General features: G+C 48.3%; 2 protein-coding genes across 2 annotated transcripts in view; both read left to right on the plus strand.

The window, feature by feature from the left end:
- lnpep (leucyl/cystinyl aminopeptidase) overlaps positions 1–20,671 on the plus strand; it is a 56,985-nt gene that overhangs the window by 19,438 nt on the left and 16,876 nt on the right. The window contains exons 3-8 of the mRNA XM_079516693.1: positions 2,941–3,143; positions 4,519–4,630; positions 5,085–5,342; positions 6,163–6,353; positions 7,064–7,202; positions 20,408–20,542. Of these exons, the coding sequence (XP_079372819.1) occupies positions 2,941–3,143; positions 4,519–4,630; positions 5,085–5,342; positions 6,163–6,353; positions 7,064–7,202; positions 20,408–20,542 (1,038 nt within the window). The remainder of the gene's footprint in view (positions 1–2,940; positions 3,144–4,518; positions 4,631–5,084; positions 5,343–6,162; positions 6,354–7,063; positions 7,203–20,407; positions 20,543–20,671) is intronic.
- LOC306934182 (eukaryotic initiation factor 4A-I-like) lies at positions 12,647–13,876 on the plus strand (the record flags this gene model as incomplete). Its single annotated transcript, XM_079516708.1, has 1 exon — positions 12,647–13,876. The coding sequence occupies one exon, from the start codon at positions 12,647–12,649 to the stop codon at positions 13,874–13,876; it is 1,230 nt and encodes a 409-aa protein (XP_079372834.1).

Raw genomic sequence — 20,671 nt, forward strand, 5'->3', positions numbered from 1 at the left:
GTTGTTCTGCTAGCTGAAGGCTGTGGGCTAATGTAGCTGGTTGTTCTGCTAGCTGAAGGCTGTGAGCTAATGTAGCTGGTTGTTCTGCTAGCTGAAGGCTGTGGGCTAATGTAGCTGGTTGTTCTGCTAGCTGAAGGCTGTGGGCTAATGTAGCTGGTTGTTCTGCTAGCTAAAGGCTGTGAGCTAATGTAGCTGGTTGTACTGCTAGCTGAAGGCTGTGAGCTAATGTAGCTGGTTGTTCTGCTAGCTGAAGGCTGTGTGCTAATGTAGCTGGTTGTTCTGCTAGCTAAAGGCTGTGAGCTAATGTAGCTGGTTGTACTGCTAGCTGAAGGCTGTGAGCTAATGTAGCTGGTTGTTCTGCTAGCTAAAGGCTGTGAGCTAATGTAGCTGGTTGTTCTGCTAGCTGAAGGCTGTGGGCTAATGTAGCTGGTTGTTCTGCTAGCTAAAGGCTGTGGGCTAATGTAGCTGGTTGTTCTGCTAGCTAAAGGCTGTGAGCTAATGTAGCTGGTTGTTCTGCTAGCTAAAGGCTGTGAACTAATGTAGCTGGTTGTTCTGCTAGCTAAAGGCTGTGAGCTAATGTAGCTGGTTGTTCTGCTAGCTAAAGGCTGTGAGCTAATGTAGCTGGTTGTTCTGCTAGCTGAAGGCTGTGGGCTAATGTAGCTGGTTGTTCTGCTAGATGAAGGCTGTGAGCTAATGTAGCTGGTTGTTCTGCTAGCTGAAGGCTGTGGCTTAATGTAGCTGGTTGTTCTGCTAGCTGAAGGCTGTGGGCTAATGTAGCTGGTTGTTCTGCTAGCTGAAGGCTGTGGGCTAATGTAGCTGGTTGTTCTGCTAGCTGAAGGCTGTGGGCTAATGTAGCTGGTTGTTCTGCTAGCTGAAGGCTGTGGGCTAATGTAGCTGGTTGTTCTGCTAGCTGAAGGCTGTGGGCTAATGTAGCTGGTTGTTCTGCTAGCTGAAGGCTGTGGGCTAATGTAGCTGGTTGTTCTGCTAGCTGAAGGCTGTGGGCTAATGTAGCTGGTTGTTCTGCTAGCTGAAGGCTGTGGGCTGTGTTGTGTGGTGTTGTTCCACTTCCGGAAGCCCCCACCTTCCTGTATAACCCGGAAGGACAACAAGCTCCATAGAGTGGGCCTGGACGGGCGGCCCCTGGGGCAGTACAACCATAGTATATAAAGGATAGAGACCGAACTGGAGCACTAGCCCCGCCCCCAAGCTATTCATTTCGATGAAGTTGCTCAGTGGCGTTTTGAAGCACCCGGAAGACTGCCGGAAGTACCTCCTCCGGACGTATGGGTGACGTAGGGAGTGATGGTCCTACGTGTCAGTGCACGGGTCCGCCTGCAGTCCTTCCTCTTACCACTAGGGCCCAGAGCTTCAACGTTGGAGCGCCTCACTGGCCCCTTGAGTACAACCAACAATGTTAGAATAAAAAAACAAAAAAACAATGTTATAATTTAGCTATTGAAAAACAGCAGATCTACAAACTCGGTTGTAGGTCTGCTATTTTTGAAAAAAACGCGAAAATGTGGCGCAAATCTTGGAATACGGTATATTCTTCCGGAGCGAACGTTTTTAACTCATATCTTTGCTTCTGCGGGGTCCCTGGAACAACATATTTTCAGATGGGGCCGGTCCACGGCGTCCCAATTACAGATCATTCTTGGGGTCATTGACATGAAAAAGGTTGAGCACCACCGACATAGAAACATAGAGGGTTTTTTTCTCAGAAAACTGTCAGGATTTAGAAGACACTTTTGTAGAATGGAGCTCAGGTCTAAGTCAGTCAGTCCACCTTAAGAGCCGAGGTTAGCTCTCTGTTCTAATTAGCTTGTTAGCTGGAGAACGCCGTCTCTGTGAGAGTGTTGGTTTTTAACCACATGCGCACCATGAGTATCGACGTGCAGACAATCTGAAACGCTTTGCCAGACGGTCTTATAGCTCGTACAGTACACCGCTGGAGGAGCCTGGCTCAAACTATAGACTATACAGTAGGTACATCTATTATTCTCTGTCTGTCTGTCTGTCTGTCTGTCTGTCTGTCTGTCTGTCTGTCTGTCTGTCTGTCTGTCTGTCTGTCTGTCTGTCTGTCTGTCTGTCTGTCTGCCTGCTCTCGCGTGCGCGCACACACACGCACGCACGCACACGCACACGCACACACACACACACACACACACTCTTTCCACTCTATCTCTCTCTGTCTCGCTTGCTTACTCTCTCTCTGTCACTCTCTCGACGACACTCAGCTGTTACAGTTAAGTTAAGTGCATTTTTGGAGACATGTGTCACCATGTGGTTTGGGGCTTAACACAACGTATGCCAAACCCGGGATTTCCCGCTTAATAGCTGTTTTTAGCACCCGTGCCGTGGCTAGCCCCCATATAGGGCTACATGGTGTTCATCATCGGAAATCCCAAATATCCGCACGCATACGATCTTTAGTGGCATTGGCACTCAGATTGAGGTAAAGGACGATATTAGGAGCTTAATATAACTTTAATCCGAGATGGTGGGTCGTATAGAACTGTTTACGTTGAACAATCAGAGTCAGAGTTAACCCATTTAGACCTCCTCCAAATGTCTTCTAAATCCTGACGGTTTTCTGAAAAACCCATGTTTCTAGTCGTTCTCAAACATTTTCATGTCCAAGGACCCCCAAAAATATATGTAATTGGCTGCCGACCCCCATCCAAAAATATGTTGTTCCAGGTACCCCCCCCGGAAGCAAAGATTTGAGTTAAAAACGTTCGCTCTGAAAGAATATATATTCAAAGATTTGCGCCACATTTTCACGATTTTTCGAAAAAATAGCAGATCTACAAGCACTCGGTGCCGCGCTATGAGCTTGTAGATCTGCTATTTTTCAACAGCTAAAGCATAACATAATGCTTTTAGAACAACAAAATGGGTTAACAACATGCTCAATCCCAGCGTTGCGTTCCGTTCCAGGCGTTCCCGGCCCTGGACCCCGAGGAGGCGGTGTACGAGCCCCGGGCGTCTCGGCTGCTGGTCCGAGGCCTGGGCGAGAACGAGCTGGACGACGACGAGGAAGACTACGAGTCCTCGGCCCGCCTCCTGGGCATGTCGTTCATGAACCGCAGCACCGCCCAGCGGCCTAGCTCCTCCCCCTACGTCAGACAGTCCCCGCCCAGGTGGGTACCTCCTCCTCTGCACCTGGCTGTCATGCTGTGATGGCCCGATTATGAATCCCACCTACGTTCTAGGACAGTGGTTTTCATCCATCCATCCATCCATCCATCTTCAACCGCTTATCCGTAGTCGGGTCGCGGGGGCAACAGCTCCACCAGAGAGATCCAGACATTCCTCTCCAGAGCAACATTAGTGACTTCCTCCTGGGGGATTCTGAGACGTTCCAAGGCCAGTGAGTCGATGCGTTTCCTCCAACTGCGCCTTGGTCTGCCCCAGGGTCTCCTCCCAGTGGGACCTCCCTAGGGAGACGCCCGAGAGGCATCCTAACCAGATGCCCGAACCACCTAAGCTGGCTCCTGTCCAGGCGAAGGAGCAGTGGTTCTACTCAACCCTTTTCATTTCAAGGCCCATTATTTATTTGGCATTTGAGCCACGGATGAGATATAGGGCTCCATTTTCGTCACCGCTAAACCCCTTATCCCTAATCTTTGCCTTTTTTTTTTACTATTTTGAAAAAAAAAATTGAATAGTTCAACAACTAGCCAATCTACATTGACACGTTGTGAGCTTGTAGACTGGCCATTTTAACTATTCAAAAATGTTTTGCAAAATAGTAAAAAAAAAAGAAGTTTAGGGGTTTAGCGGTGACGAAAATGGAGCCCTTAGCCTCTCAGACCCAAAACTAAATTATGTTTTGTTTTCGTTGGATACGATTTTGTCTACAATTCCATGCTTTTGGCAAACGTTTTAGACCCACTCAAGGACACTTTGAGTGTATTTCCAGTGAGCCAACATGCACAATAGCAGCACCCTGACTCTGTTGGACCAGAATGGAACAGAGCCTCCATTAGTAGAATTGGTAACACCGACACCAACAGGGAAGTAGAGAAGGGGCCCAAGTTCTTTCCAAAACGGCATGCATAAATTAATATATATTTTTTAAATTTCCAGGTCATGCTCGCGGCCTTCGGTTCGCACCATGGTAAATGGTAAATGGTACATTTAGATGGCGCCTTTATCCAAGGCGCTTTACATAGATGCATTACATTCACCCATTCACGCACACATTCATACACCGATGGCGGCGGAAACCATGCGCCAACCAGCACATCAGGAGCAATTAGGGGTTCAGTGTCTTGCTCAAGGACACTTCGACACTAACTCTGGGGGAGCCCGGATTCGAACTGGCAATCCTGCGGTTACCATCCAGCCACTCTACCCCTGAGCCACCGCCGCCCCATGGTGGTGTGTGTGTTGTTAATGTGTGTTGTGTTACTGTATTCCAGGTCATGGTGGTGTGTGTGTGTTATTAACGTTTGTTACTGTATTCCAGGTCATGGTGTGTGTGCGTTATTAAAGTGTGTTACTGTATTCCAGGTCATGCTCGCGGCCCTCGGTTCGCACCATGGTGGTGTGTGTGTTATTCCTCGTCATCGTGGCGTCCATGACCATGGTGCTGTACTTCCTGCCCGGCTGCACCTTCACCAAGGTGAGACAGGAAGCATGCCTATATATGGTGTTGTGCTGTACTTCCTGCCTAGAGAGGAAGCATGCCTATATAGTACGTATGGTGTTGTACGACCGTTGTCGGCCTGCTTCTTTGGCCATTTTTTAATTTGAATCCTGAGGAGTAACTGTTTCCGATGATATCTAAGCAGCTTTTGTAATTTTTTTCTCTGTTCTTAAACCACTTTCAACCTACACACGCTTCTTTATCGTACAACGGTGTCACAGCAAAAGTAGCCACACAGCGAGTGACATCGCGACGCATAATTGTGAGCTTGCAGATCAGCTATTTTCTTTTGTCTGTAGATCGCTAGCTTCGATTAACTGAGAATCACTGTCTCCTCTTGTCGTGTGTGTTTGTGTGTGTCCGTGTGCGTCCGTGTGTGTGCGTGCGTGTGTGCGTGTCCATGCCCCCCCCCCCCCCCCCCCCCCCACAGACGGGCTGCCGTAAGCCCAACAGCACGGCTCCCTTGGAGCCCGTCTACCCACAATCCACCACGGGTGAGCCTTTCCCCTGGGCAGAGTACCGGCTGCCGGCCAGCGTGCGACCTCTGAACTACGACCTCTCGCTGCACCCTGACCTCCGCACCCTAACCTTCAGCGGCCGCGCGGTGATCACGCTGTCGGTGCAGCACCCGACGCGACGGATCGTCCTGCACGCCGCCGAGCTCAACATCACCAACGCCACGCTGCAGGTGGGTTCCTATAGTATACTGCCCCCTGTTGGCAAGGGGTCTATAAAACTGTAAATGGAAACTAAGCTACGATGACTAAAACTAAGACTGAATATACTGACAGTTTCGTCAACAAATAAATAAAATAAATAACTAGACTAAAATATTAAGAAGAGACTAGTGGACAAGAGATCCAGTATATGTCATTTTACACTTTGTTGCATGCTGAAAATAGCAGATCTACAAGCTCACAACGCGTCGAAGCGCGACGCGTTGTGAGCTTGTAGATTGGCCATTTTCAAAAGTTTTCTTACATTTTAGAACTTCTAGAACTGAAATGGGACATTCTGCAATTTGAGTACTTTTACTTGATGTACTTCAAGTACATTTTGATGCCAATCATACTTTTGTAGTTTCCGGACAACAGAAAGTTTAGTTTAGTTCATATCTTTAGGACGTCACCCTTCACCAAATGCATTGTCCCAAGTTGTGCTTTTACAGCAAAGGTCATGAAATTGATTCATGAAGTGACTCACCACATGCGTTAAAAAAAAACGCCAATCCCGGCGTGGTTCCAGTCCTGGATTATATGACTGTGTGTGTTGTCTCCAGGTGGGCTCCGGTCCGGCCGGCGTGGTTCCGGTCCTGGATCATATGACTGTGTGTGTTGTCTCCAGGTGGGCTCCGGTCCGGCCGGCGTGGTTCCGGTCCTGGATCATATGACTGTGTGTGTGTGTTGTCTCCAGGTGGGCTCCGGTCCAGCGGGTGTGGTTCCGGTCCTGGAGTACCGTCCCAGGCAGCAGATAGTGACTGTGTGTGTGTGTGTGTGTGTTGTCTCCAGGTGGGCTCCGGTCCGGTCGGTGTGGTTCCGGTCCTGGAGTACCGTCCCAGGCAGCAGATAGCGGTGTCGCTAGGCGTGGAGCTGCAGACGGGCCAGCTATGCGTTCTGACGTTGGAATACTCTGCCAGACTGTCTCACAACTACGACGGGTTCTACAACAGCTCCTACATCAGCGCCAACGGGACCAGGACGTATGTAGTACCCTACAATTTACTATTTAGTTTTTTCAAATGCAAATTAACCCATTTCGACCTGAGGCCGATTTCTACAAAATGTCTTCTAAATCATGACGGTTTTCAGAAACATCTATGTTTCTATGTCAGTGGTTCTCAACCTTTTTCATGTCAAGGATGTGTAATTGGCCGCCGACCCCCATCTGAAAATATGTTGTTCCACAGGGACCCCCACAGAAGCAAAGATTTGAGTTAAAAACGTTCGTTCTGAAAGAATATATGTCCAAAGATTTGCGCCACATTTTCACGATTTTTCAAAAATAGCAGATCTACAAGCTCGTAGCACGGCACTCGGTTTCCGCGCTATGAGCTTGTAGATCTGCTATTTTTCAACAGTGGTGGGGAAAAAACTATGCGGCCACGATAATCCGTTCCATAGTTGTGGGCAGTTGAATGTGGCTTGTTTTCACCTAAAACCACCAGAAAGCAAAGTGGATTTTTATAAATCTTACAGGTCTTATCATTATCCCAAACCACCAGCTGAAAAACGTTGTGATCACGTGATCTCTGGGTGTTCTCTTCCTCTTCGTTGATCCTGGGATCATCCACAGGCTGCGGTAGAGCACCCTCTATCGTAAAACCACTGAAAACGCATGTTGGCGAGACATCTCGTCATTGGCGGGCGATGAGTTTTAAGAGCCGTCTCCTCTGCTTCTCATCCCCTGCAGGGTCCTAGCTGCCACCCAGTTTGAGCCTCTGGCTGCCAGGAAGGCCTTCCCGTGCTTCGATGAGCCATCCTTCAAAGCCACGTTCCTGGTCAGGATCACCAGAGAGCCCGGGTACATCGCCCTGTCCAACATGCCAAAGGTAATGATTACCCAGAGAGCATGGTTACATCGCCCTGTCCAACATGCCAAAGGTAATGATTACCCAGAGAGCATGGCCACAAAACGGCCTGGCCAATCAGCAGCAGCTATCCCGCCTCTAGCTGCTGCTGATTGGCCAGGCCGTTTTGTGGCCGGGCATCAAGTCTGCCTGAGAGTTCCCAGATGGGAGCAGGAGGGGGGACTCTCTGCTGCCCCATCTGGCAGAGTCAGGTTATGGTTACATCGCCCTGTCCAACATGCCAAAGGTAAAGATTACCCAGAGAGCATGGTTACATCGCCCTGTCCAACATGCCAAAGGTAATGATTACCCAGAGAGCATGGTTACATCGCCCTGTCCAACATGCCAAAGGTAAAGATTACCCAGAGAGCATGGTTACATCGCCCTGTCCAACATGCCAAAGGTAAGGGGTGGACACGCAGATCCGACACACCAAATATCCGACAAGCGGAAATCACCCGTCGCTCCAGACATGCGTTGGTCCGACATGCGTTGCTCCGTGCTTGCGGTTAGGGTTAGGTTAGGGCAGAGCCTTAGATATAGACAGTTACGCAAACTGCGTTCACTTCATGGGGCTTCAGTCCAATGGCGGCTCTCCTACATAGACTTCTATTGGTCACTTCATGGGGCTTCAGTCAAATGGCGGCTCTCCTACATAGACTTCTATTGAGAATGGGGACAACCAACTGGGACAAGTCCTGGACCGGAAGTAGGCAGAAATGCATTGGACTCAGGCAACAGCCCAGCTTTAATGATCTTAAATCCCTTTATTTTAAATTGTTTTGTAGTAATAGTACAACATAAACATTAAAGAGACTTTAGTTGTTACTGTACAATACTTTAAAATAGCTCTTATTGGCGCCGCCCTCGTTGAAAACAATGTATTTCCAACTCCAGGTTGTCTCAGTTCAGGCTGCATGAACAGCGCTCGAGGGCTATATCACAGAGCCTCTCCAAAATAGCCTGACAATTCATTTTAATTTAGTTTCACTTCATTATTCAGAGTCATTTCAGACTGAAAGCCCTTCCCACGGCAGCCGTCAAATGGTGGTCCGTGGCTCGAATGGGTCTGAGAGGCTAAATGTAAAAAAAATGGTGGTCCGTGGCTCAAATGGGTCTGAGAGGCTAAATGTCATCAAATGGTGGTCCGTGGCTCAAATGGGTCTGAGGGGCTAAATGTCATCAAATGGTGGTCCGTGGCTCAAATGGGTCTGAGGGGCTAAATGTCATCAAATGGTGGTGTGTGGCTCAAATGGGTCCGAGAGGCTAAATGTCATCAAATGGTGGTGTGTGGCTCGAATGGGTCTGAGAGGCTAAATGTCATCAAATGGTGGTCTGTGGCTCAAATGGGTCTGAGGGGCTAAATATCATCAAATGGTGGTCTGTGGCTCAAATGGGTCTGAGAGGCTAAATGTCATCAAATGGTGGTCCGTGGCTCAAATGGGTCTGAGAGGCTAAATGTCATCAAATGGTGGTCCGTGGATCAAATGCTGAATGAATAATGGGCCTTGATATGAAAAGGGTTGAACATTGTGGATGTTACCTCGCTACGGGCGCTAAGTTCCTCTCTGTGAAGGTTTTGACAGAAAAACATGAACAAAAGTCAAATGGTTGCGTTTCCTCTTTCCCTCTCTTGGTCCTATAGTATGATTTGGCTTGACCTTTGGCTTGACCTTTGCTCACAATGGCCAGAAAACAACCCCAGTGCTATTTTTATTTGATGCCGTTCAACATGAACTAACAAGGAAGCCTTATCTTACAATAAATGCAGAAAATCTGGCTGGCCAGGGGGAGGCAGTTTAGAGACCAGGATTACTGCATGTTTTTTGTGAGGGTACCTACCCTAGGGGACACGGGGAGAACATGTAAACTCCACACAGAAAGGGCTTTTCACCAACCCCGCCTCAGGTATGGGCACTGATGACGCGGAGGAGCCGCCAGCGCCCACAGCGTCCCGAGCGGGAATCGAACCCAGGACCTTCTAGCTGTGAGGCGACAGCACTACCGACTGTGCCACCGTGCCCCTAGGACGGAGATTATTGATATCAAAACCGATCGCATCGCTCCACAGGCTGGGAGCGTCTGTTGCGCAACATCCAATGTTATTTTCCGGTGGGACGTCATCGAAAATGCCCCCCCCCCCCCCCATTTTAGCCGACAATACCGAAAATCTTAAAACGTGAATAACTCTTGATCTAAATCATTCCGTCAAATTCTAAGAAAAGATTATGTGTTAGACGGCCCACCGCGGTCCCGTCGCTAGTCGCGTTAGAATTAATCATACCTCCCGTTGTTGTCGTTCGCCTCGGGAGTGTTTTGGCTACATCAAGCTACTTCAGCCACATCTGGGATAGCATCCGGTCCGTCGCTAAATGTGCTCCGCTGCTATAAATCGCTGGGCGCTCTGATTTAATGGATTAAATAACCCCGGGCGTTAACGGGGTGTTAACATGTTTCGAGAACTGTCCAACTGACCGACTTCAAACTCAGCACGCGCGTCGCTCGCAGGCGAGCCGAGGCAGTGCCGTGTCGGGTCAGTCAGATGGACAATGTCCAGAATTCACCGAACTGACTGCGATGCCCATATATAGGCATGTTTGGAGATCCGCTCGTCCAGAGCCACAGATCCGACCGCTATGCCCATAAATGGTCATACCCATTCATGGGCAACAGTCTGCCTGTTGTACCATTGTCAGACTGTTTGCGAGTCCCTTTTATGCCCATATAAGGGGATTTCACCTTCTGTCTGTCTCTGTCCCTTTCATGCCCATACTGTATGCAGTGTATTGGGCCATGTGGGTTCCCGTACGGAGAGAGAAGCGGGACGCCACATGATAACCGGCATCTCAGATTTGAGATTTGTCGCGCTACTTAAAGACCCAAGCTCGTAGCGAAGCACTCGGTGCCGCGCTATGAGCTTGTAGATCTGCTATTTTCCAACAGCCAAAGTTTAACATAATGGTTCAAGTGGTTAATACGTGACAGAATTGTCTGTGGGGTATGTCATGATCAAGTAAGGCTGCTCGGCCCCATGTTCCGCGCGTCCCTGGTACCGCCCAAGGACTTGTAACCTGACGACCCGGCCCGGAGGGCCCAGGCGCTCCCTGGCTGGTGGGGATGGAGCCAGATTGCTCAGAGAGGCTGATCTCACGTTGGATAAAGCACTCGATGTGTGCCGTCCGTGCCAGTGAGATAACGTTCACACAGATGAAAGCTTTGCACGATGAAGTTGAAGTGCACACTGTTTGCAAAGCAAGGGCACACAAACCAAAGGAGGTAGCAGCATACATGAGAGCCCTATGACCAGTGAGAAGGAAGTGGGTTGTGACCCATGTGGCTACAAACATGAGCAAAGAAAGTGCCCAGCCTATGGACAAACATGCAGGAAAAGGCCATTAGAAAAATCACTTTGCAAAGAAATGTCTCGTGCAAACAGTCAACCCAAAAATAAGAAGACACATGTTGTGGGAAAACTCTCAGGACACTGACGGCTCTGAAGAGCTGTTAATAAACATAACGAAATTTGGAATTGACAACCGGAGCTGACTGTAACGTCATGTCAGCCAAAACGTTCCACATGTGGCATTAAGCTGCATTCATGCATCAAGCTGCAAGTTAGTGGCATAATCTGGCCACAAGATGGAGCCCTTGGGGCAACAACATCAATCACATGTCGGTACAAGGGGCCCAAAACACAATATTGACTTTGAGATCATTGAGGAAAGATGCTCCAGCGATCCTGGGGAGGAAGGGAAACGAGCACAAAGCTGAACATGGTGAACAGAGTTTGGAAGCACTCGTTTTCAGTAAAGCAAATGTCCTGCTGCCTCCTGCATTATGTGCAAATTCTCTGGACAGGGCCCCTGTCAGGGCTCTGGACAGGGCCCCTGCCAGGACTCTGGACAGGGCCCCTGCCAGGACTCTGGACAGGGCCCCTGCCAGGACTCTGGACAGGGCCCCTGCCAGGGCTCTGGACAGGGCCCCTGCCAGGGCTCTGGACAGGGCCCCTGTCAGGGCTCTGGACAGGGCCCCTGCCAGGACTCTGGACAGGGCCCCTGCCAGGACTCTGGACAGGGCCCCTGCCAGGGCTCTGGACAGGGCCCCTGTCAGGGCTCTGGACAGGGCCCCTGCCAGGACTCTGGACAGGGCCCCTGTCAGGGCTCTGGACAGGGCCCCTGCCAGGGCTCTGGACAGGGCCCCTGCCAGGGCTCTGGACAGGGCCCCTGTCAGGGCTCTGGACAGGGCCCCTGCCAGGGCTCTGGACAGGGCCCCTGCCAGGGCTCTGGACAGGGCCCCTGTCAGGGCTCTGGACAGGGCCCCTGTCAGGGCTCTGGACAGGGCCCCTGCCAGGGCTCTGGACAGGGCCCCTGTCAGGGCTCTGGACAGGGCCCCTGCCAGGGCTCTGGACAGGGCCCAAATTAGCCAATAATTGATCACACCTGATCACCCCTAGATCTCCATATATGGAGCTGACCTGTTCACTTCCTATTTGGGCATGCCTGGCACAGAACTCTGTATATAGGAATAAAGGGACACAGAGAGACAGATACAGAAATCTCCATATATGGGCATAACAGGGACACAGACAGATGGGTGGAACGGGTACAATGGGCATGGATCTCCAACTTCTAGATTTGTTACCGTCTAGTATGGAGAAACATTGAAACGTGCCTGTAGAAAGCATAGATATATATAAGAAAGTTAGATGGCTCACCCGCGCTCTGGCCAATGGAGAGCGACGTTGCTAGGTGGCGGCCATCTTACCGAGGGGCAGCATAACATTGTGTCTATGGGGCATGTACTTTTAAATAACCATAACTTGCTCAATTTTCAACCGGTTTTCAAACGGTTTTGGTTTGTTATAAACGTCAGAGACGTCCACATACTTGCTTGTATACGACGTTCATATAAAAAAACAAAATGAAGCAGATAAGAATCATAGCCACGTTGACAACGTTTGTAATAAACCAACCCATTTGTAAATCGGTCAAGATTTGAGCGAGTTATGACTGTTTTTGTTTGAGCTGCCATTGAACATACTGTACTGTAGCCCCGAGGCAAGATCTTGAGCCATCTAGCCTTTATATATGTCTATGGTAGAAAGGGCTTGTCCTCCAGGTCTGTGTTGTCATGGTTACTGGATGCTCTGACATAATTTGCGTACATCTGACCTGGAACTCCATATATGGAGCCAGGCTGCCACATCAGCATCATTGTCTCCATATTTGGGGCATGGCTGATCTCGGGACACCTACCATATATGGATATGGCTGAGTCATCGTGACATCATCTGGAGTGATGAGATGCCCTCGCGGGAGCATATATAAGCCACGGACTCTGTATACACTCAACATTCAAATATATCACTGTTTTCAGAGACTTTTTGACCCGAAAGAGAGAGAGAGAAGCCTAAAAGATACTAAATAATGTCAGCCGCATATGAAGAGAAGAGAGACCACCAAGGCAGCGGGCCCGAGGGCATGGAGCCGGGCGGCACCATCGAGAGCAACTGGGACCAAGTGGTGGACAGCTTCGACAACATGGCCCTGGGCGAGAAGCTGCTCCGGGGCATCTACGCCTATGGCTTCGAGAAACCCTCGGCCATCCAGCAGCGGGCCATCGTGCCGTGCATCCAGGGCCGCGACGTGATCGCCCAGGCCCAGTCGGGCACGGGCAAGACGGCCACCTTCGCCATCTCCATCCTGCAGCGCCTGGACGTGAGCCAGCCGACCACGCAGGCGCTGGTGGTGGCGCCGACGCGCGAGCTGGCCCAGCAGATCCAGAAGGTCATCCTGGCGCTCGGCGACTACATGGGCATGCGGTGCCACGTGTGCATCGGCGGCACCAACGTGCGCAACGAGCAGGCCAAGCTGCAAGGCGAGGAGCCGCCCCATGTGGTGGTGGGCACGCCGGGCCGCGTCTTCGACATGCTCAGCCGCCGATTCATCTCGCCGCGGCACATCCGCATGTTCGTGCTGGACGAGGCGGACGAGATGCTCAGCCGGGGCTTCCAGGAGCAGATCAAGGACATCTTCCAGAAGATGGAGAGCGACACGCAGATGGTGCTGCTGTCGGCCACCATGCCCGACGACGTCCTGGAGGTCAGCAAGCGGTTCATGCGCGATCCCGTCTCCATCCTGGTGAAGAAGCAGGAGCTGACGCTGGAGGGCATCCGGCAGTTCTACATCGACGTGGAGAAGGAGGAGTGGAAGCTGGACACACTGACGGACTTGTACTCCACGCTGACCATCACGCAGGCGGTCATCTTCGTAAACACGCGCCGCAAGGTGGAGTGGCTCACGCAGAAGATGCATGAGGGCGAGTTCACCGTGTCGGCGCTGCACGGCGAAATGAACCAGAATGAGCGCGACGTCATCATGAAGGAGTTCCGCTCGGGCTCGAGCCGCGTGCTCATCACCACGGACCTCCTGGCGCGGGGCATCGACGTCCAGCAGGTGTCTCTGGTCATCAACTACGACCTGCCCGCCGCCCGCGAGAACTACATCCACCGCATCGGCCGCGGCGGCCGCTTCGGCAGGAAGGGCGTGGCCATCAACATGGTGACGGAGGAGGAGAAGAGGGCCCTGCGCGACATCGAGAAGTTCTACAACACCGTCGTGGAGGAGATGCCCATCAACGTGGCCGACCTCATATAGACGGAAAATAGAGTTCTGTTGTGTGGATGTTCTCCCCGTGTCTCCTAGGTTAGGTACACCTTCTATACTGCCTCCCCCTGGCCAGCCGGGGCGCCTGGTGGAGAGGAGAGGAACCGGTGTTCCTTCCACACGATTCGAAAAATAAATGCAAAATACAAAAATAAAGCGTTCTACAATGTGTGTTCTCCCTGTGGACCCCTTGTGGGGCAGTGCTTCTCATGTCAAGGACCCCCCCCCCCCCCCTCCCAAATTGATAGTTTATTAGATTTAGATTAGGTTAGATTTGTTTTTCCGGCTCTAAGTGATTTTCAACCATTTTAATTTCAAGGACCCCCAAAGTTTGACATGCATAAGGCTACGGACGGACCCCCATTTAATGGCATTTATATCTCTGGGACCCCCCAATTTATATAGTAAAATCAATGTCAACTTGCTATGCTGAATACATTTTATGCCCTTCTTCCGAATCCCCCCTAAGCCCGCTAACAATAAAAAAAAAAAGGATCTTGTTCGCCAAAACTTGATGAGGAGGCGCTCTTATCATCATACCTGCTCAGCCAATCAGCTGAGCTAAACGGACGGAGGGGCAGACAGACAGGCAGGCAGGCAGACAGACAGACAGACAGACGAACATGCACACAAAGCTGTGCATGGCGCCCCTCAAAAAAAAGGAAGAAAATAAATGGGCCTGAAATACCTTCTGCCTGAGAACAAGCATAGACATGGACATAGTGGCCGAATTTGGTATTGCAGTTCGAGCCAGCGCTGGGCCGTTGACTATCATTGCACATGCGTTCATGTTATTGGGGCCGATGACACATGAACGAATGTTTCATACGTGAACGTGCGCAAACGACGCAATGATAGACAACAGCCAGCGCGTTCACGATTTGGTCAAATTCATCCCAGAATGCACTCTGTTCCTACCCGGAAGGAGGAGTGAAATCGCCTCCATGCGCTTTTGAGCAACTTAATGCAAGTGGATGGAGGAGAAATCCACCTTAATGCAAGTGGATGGAAGGAGAAATCCACCTTAATGCAAGTGGATGAAAGGAGAAATCCACCTTAATGCAAGTGGATGGAAGGAGAAATCCACCTTAATGCAAGTGGATGGAAGGAGAAATCCACCTTAATGCAAGTGGATGAAAGGAGAAATCCACCTTAATGCAAGTGGATGGAAGGAGAAATCCACCTTAATGCAAGTGGATGGAAGGAGAAATCCACCTTAATGCAAGTGGATGAAAGGAGAAATCCACCTTAATGCAAGTGGATGGAAGGAGAAATCCACCTTAATGCAAGTGGATGGAAGGAGAAATCCACCTTAATGCAAGTGGATGAAAGGAGAAATCCGGTGGCGTCTATTAATATACTGTATACTCTAAGGTCCTTCTTGTCCGCCATTCCTGACCCAGCGTCGTGGAAGATTTTCTATAATACTGGATAGGATGGATTTGATAAGACATACATCTCTGACATTTTGACTCCATATTTGGCTACTTCTGACCTGAAACTCCTATAGATTTGTCCGGCTGCATAGACTCCATATTTGGGCCATGGCTGACATTTTTCTTTTTCTTTTCTTTATTTTGAGACCCATTCGACCGAGAGAGAGAGAGAGAAGCCAGATAAACACACACTCAAAGCTGTGCATAGGAGGCGCTAGCGACCCTCAAAAAACTAACACAAAATAAATACATCTCTGCAAGCGGCGATAATAAGATGGCCCTCGTTCGCTGGTTGGATACTGGAGATTATGTCACTTTTTTTTTTGTCACGCCGATTGGCTGAATGGTTTGTCTGTCAACGCTGCAGTACTCCCGCAGCCAACCATGCATTAACATTTCCAAATACTGTACATGGAAATGCGATGTGATTGGTTGACCAGGCTACGATCCCTAGTGATCTGAAGGGGGATTGGTTGACCAGGCTACAAACATCCTAGTGGATTTGAAGGGGATTGGTTGACCAGGCTACGATCTGAAGGGGGATTGGTTGACCAGGCTACGATCTGAAGGGGGATTGGTTGACAAGGCTACGAAAATCCTAGTGGATCCGAGTATATGATCCACTCTAATCCGAGTGGATAGAGTGGGTCATATCATTGTCTCCACCAGGCCGAAGGCATGGGGAGAGAGTATGTTTTGCACTCCTTCCGTGTGTGTGTCCGTCCGTCCGTCTGTGAACAGCTAATCTCCGGCACCGGCGGTCGATGCCAAAATTTGCACACACAGTCCCTGGATGCCAACGATGAACCTCTGCCCACATTTTCCAGAATGGCCTCTTATAGCGCCACCAGGAGGCCGACTTTTGTAAAACACATTTTTTGATATTACTCTTCCAGATTCTGTCCAGAAATCCCGCAAATCGTTACACACTATCTCTAGAGTCATGTGTTCAAGACGGATCCTAATTGGCTAAGATTGGCTTTCAAAGTTTGCAGGATTGGCCCGTTTCGAACAAAAAGGCTCAAATCATGAACGCAGCGTGCAATTTACGTGAAATCTTTCACAGACTTTCCTACTAGGCTGAGGAATATATCCCACCCTTTTCACATTGGCCTGTGATAGCGCCACCAACAGGTGTTTTTTTTGCAAAACACATTTTTGGAACAAAATGCCTCAAATCATCCAATTGCCATCCAAGGCGTAAGAACAAATACCACATTGGCCTATTATAGCGCCACCAGGAGGCCACAACCTGACCTGGCCTGGCCTGGTGGAGACCTGTGCCCCGAGGGGCACTTTATCTAGTTCATTCTTTTTTGGACTCTTAGGGCTAGGGATGGAGCTCGATACTTGTTTTGAGTGGTGCAAACCACTCCAACAACCAGCTTTGTCTGTACCCGTGTACCTGTACGTGTACCCGTGTACCTGTACGTGGTACCTGTACAGATGAGCATGGTTGCTATGGTTAGTGTGTGACGTCACTGACTAAGGATATATAGAGGCATAGTGGCAAAAGATCAGATTGCACCACTCAGTTCACACAGGTGTGATTTTATTGATAACGATCACCTTATCGATCAGGCTTATCGAGCCGGGTTCTTATCGAGCCCACTATCGAGCATTTTCTATTGTTTTGTGGAAAGACGGGAGACAATAAATTCTGAACAGAACCAGTATCTTTTACTAGGGCCTTCAAATACAGTACTTTTCTAACAGGCAATTGATCTTTTTACCAATACAATAATATTAAAGACAAGCGGTATCTCCAACATGTCAACACATACGAACCAAGGTATCTGGCTTTACAACCCATACTGTATACCTTGGATAGCTTCTATTACCTTTGGCACGAGTCTTCTAGATGGGACAGAATAACTGGCTAATGGCTAAGCAACCGTAGAGAATTGAAGTAGAGGTTTCTACATCCCGGTTAAGTTCGTATCGAACACCACTGTCGTGGGTCCTAACTAAATAACCAGCACTGGTTCGAGCTATTTTACAAACTGTTAAACTTCAAAGTGTTATGTTGTTTACCCGGACAGCGCTGGTTGGCAGGTATCAATACACTTTTAGACCCACATGTTTGTGCCAGCATGGATGATTACATTTATTTCTTGATCGCCTCTTGCCATGATTGTTACTTTGAACATGACGTCATGGGCCGCTATGCTCCATAACAGGCTTGATAAGCCCAAACGGGTACTCAATAAGCTTGTTATGGGATTTTATCGGGTATCGGTTATCGAGCTCCATCCCTACTTAGCCCATTTTGGGCGGGAACCCCTATTGAAAAATAGCAGATCTACAAGCTACGAGCTTGTAGGTCTGCTGATTTGAAAAATCGAAGAACGACTGACCTAGAAACATAGCTTTTTCAGAAAACTGTCAGGATGTAGAAGACATTTTTAGAATCTGATCTCAGGTCAAAATGGTTTAGGGCCCTATTTCTGTCAGCGCTGAACCCCTTCATCCCTAATCGTTGTTGCCTTTTTTAGTGTTTTGAAAAAGCATATTCAAATAGTTCAACTAGCCGATCTACATCAACACGTTGTGTGTGAGCTTGTAGATCGGCTATTTGAACTATTCAAATATCACACCCGTGTGAAGTGAGGGGCGCTCTTATCGTCGTACATCACCCATTCATTGTCAATGGGAATTTAATCTTTGTGTAGGACAAAAATAGCCGATTTACTCGTCTACATATGATGTAAATTCTCCATTCCTTGCCGATGGAATTTAATGTTTGTTTGTGTTAGGACGAAAATCTACACTATAGTGGAATATAGGAGGCGCTAGAACCCCTCAAAAATGTTTTTCAAAATAGTTAAAAAAGGCGAAGAAGTTTGGGGATAAGGGGTTTAGCACTTTGGGGATAAGGGGTTTAGCACTGACGAAAAGAGGGTCCAAGAGTCTCTTTTGTTCCCCAAAAATAAAAATAAATAATAAAGATCACACCCGTGTGAAGTGAGGGGCACTCTTATCATCTTACCACATCCTCATGTTGCTATTATTAGGTGATGTAATGAGGATGCAAAACAAACGGTGTCAAAACAAACATTAAATCCTCTTTATTGTTAATGGGTTAATGTTTGTGTCGGGGACAAAACAATGGCGTTTCTTAAACAAACATTTAACTAAAAAACAAACATTACACCTGTATATAGGAGGAGCTAGCACCCCTCAAAAATATAACCTTTTAAGCGCGACCTTCCGTTCTTAGTTGTTATGGGCTGTTCACTATGGCTTGTCTTCTCTTTTAAAAAATGAGTTAATAGCACAGGCAGACTCTTCACATACTATGTCTGAAATAAGTGTCAGAGCTGAAATCGACATGTAAATATGAAATAAATGCTTAAACATGTAGCTAGGTGTAATGTTAGAGACCACAGAAGTGAACCTTTCAAGCCTGTTTTCTCAACTCGCTGTTTTCTGAAAGACATTACTCTATAAGCCACATCTCTAAAACTGGTGGGTCAAACTGAACAACCAATATGTCAATTTTCCCTGCTTTCATATGACATGAATAAAACGAAAATTTAAAAAAAATCCAATGGCAGTCCCTGAGTCAAATTTGGCCACAAATGTTCTTACAAAATCCAGCAGACTAATCTCTGCTCCACCAACAGCCATGACAGCTTCTGATGATTTAACAGTGTATTAGATCTAGTATTGCAGTTCAGGGCAAGGCGAGCTGCCTTATTCTGGTCTATTTGCAATTTACGCAGGTCCTTTTTAGCTGCATTGGACCACACAACTGGACAATAGTCAAGGTGGGATATAACTAGTGCCTGGATGATCTGGACAGCAGATGTTGGGAGTTAAAAACTCAGCACATCTCCTAATCATGGACAAACCCCCTCCCATTTTCTTAGTTATGTTTTCAATATGAGTAGACCATGTTAGATGACTGTCTAATGTAACCCCAAGTAGTTTTGTTTCATCTACTGTACCTGCTAAATCACTCAGATTCAAATTCAGTTTGGGTTTTGGCTTGAGCATAATTATGAAAATAAAATACAATGGATTTAGTCTTTGAGATGTTCAGGACCATCCTACTGTTCACCACCACCCTGATATGTTCTGTAGTTCCTTGTTGAGAGCTACAGACAGATCTTCCACATTAGTGGCAGAGATATACAAAGTAGTTTCGTCAGATGGCTATATTGGCCCTGTCTAAGACCAGTGGCATGTCATTCGTAAATAATAGTGAACAACAAAGGACCCAAGCAACTTCCTTGTGGAATTCCACAGTGAATATGTTTATGACTCCCATTATAGTATACTCTCCATGTGATCTGCTGGATATATAGCTTTTTATCCACCTTAGTGCAGATAAGGTAAAACCATGACATGTTGTGATGTCACAGTCAGCAAATCCTATATGGGATTTGCCAGCAGATGTCACTGTTTTCACTGTTTTGCCTGTTTTCATTGCAGCTCAAAAGGCTCCACTGAATGTTCAAAGTTCAGGTTGTTTGGGTGTAATTGAGGTCATAATACCTAAAAGAAAATCGAAAAATAAAAATTAATAAATAAATGTCATAAAACCCAAAAAACACAATCAGTGCCGGGATTCCTTCAAAATAGAAGCTCGGGTGCCTGGAAGACATGGCCGCTTTTACTCTTAAAGCCCCGCCTTCTGTTCCGGAAAAAATGCCGGAGACATATTTTTGCTTGCTTACCTTTCTCTCGTTTCAATAAAATCGCTCGATGATCACTCGCGTTCATATTTTAAACGAGAGGCAGGTCAGAAGTCAGAAATGAAGAGCTTAGTATATCCATCTGGTCAAAACCACGGAGAGCTACTTAGATTAGGAGATACGAGGGATACTTTCTGCAGCGGTAAACAGGGAAGTGAACGGAGGCAAAAAAAAACAAAAAAACAAAAACATTTCAGAATATTCTTCTCTCGTTTGATATTATTGAAGATGCGCTAGGACGTGTACACACGTCAAAGCAACCCGTCGGTTGGATTGCTTATGACGTGTGGACACGTCGGACGGTCTGAACCAGTTAACATCTAATGTGTTGTGTTCCTCAGTCTAGTTTTATATATTATTAACATCTAATGTGTTGTGTTCCTCAGGCTAAGACCACAGCGCTCCCTAGTGGCCTGGAGGTGGACGAGTTTGAGCAGAGCAGTGTGAAGATGAGCTCCTACATCGTGGCGTTTATCGTGTGTGACTTCATCTCCACCTCCACCTCCGTGTCTGGAACAAACGTAAGACACACACACACACACACACACACACACACACCTCAGTGTCTGGAACTACCGTAAGAGAGACCAAATTTTGCACACACACCTGGATGCCAACAATGAACCTCTGCCTCTGGGTTTGGGCGTGGG

Source organism: Electrona antarctica (assembly GCF_951216825.1).
Source record: "Electrona antarctica genome assembly, chromosome: 12".
NCBI classification, from domain to species: Eukaryota; Metazoa; Chordata; class Actinopteri; order Myctophiformes; family Myctophidae; genus Electrona; species Electrona antarctica.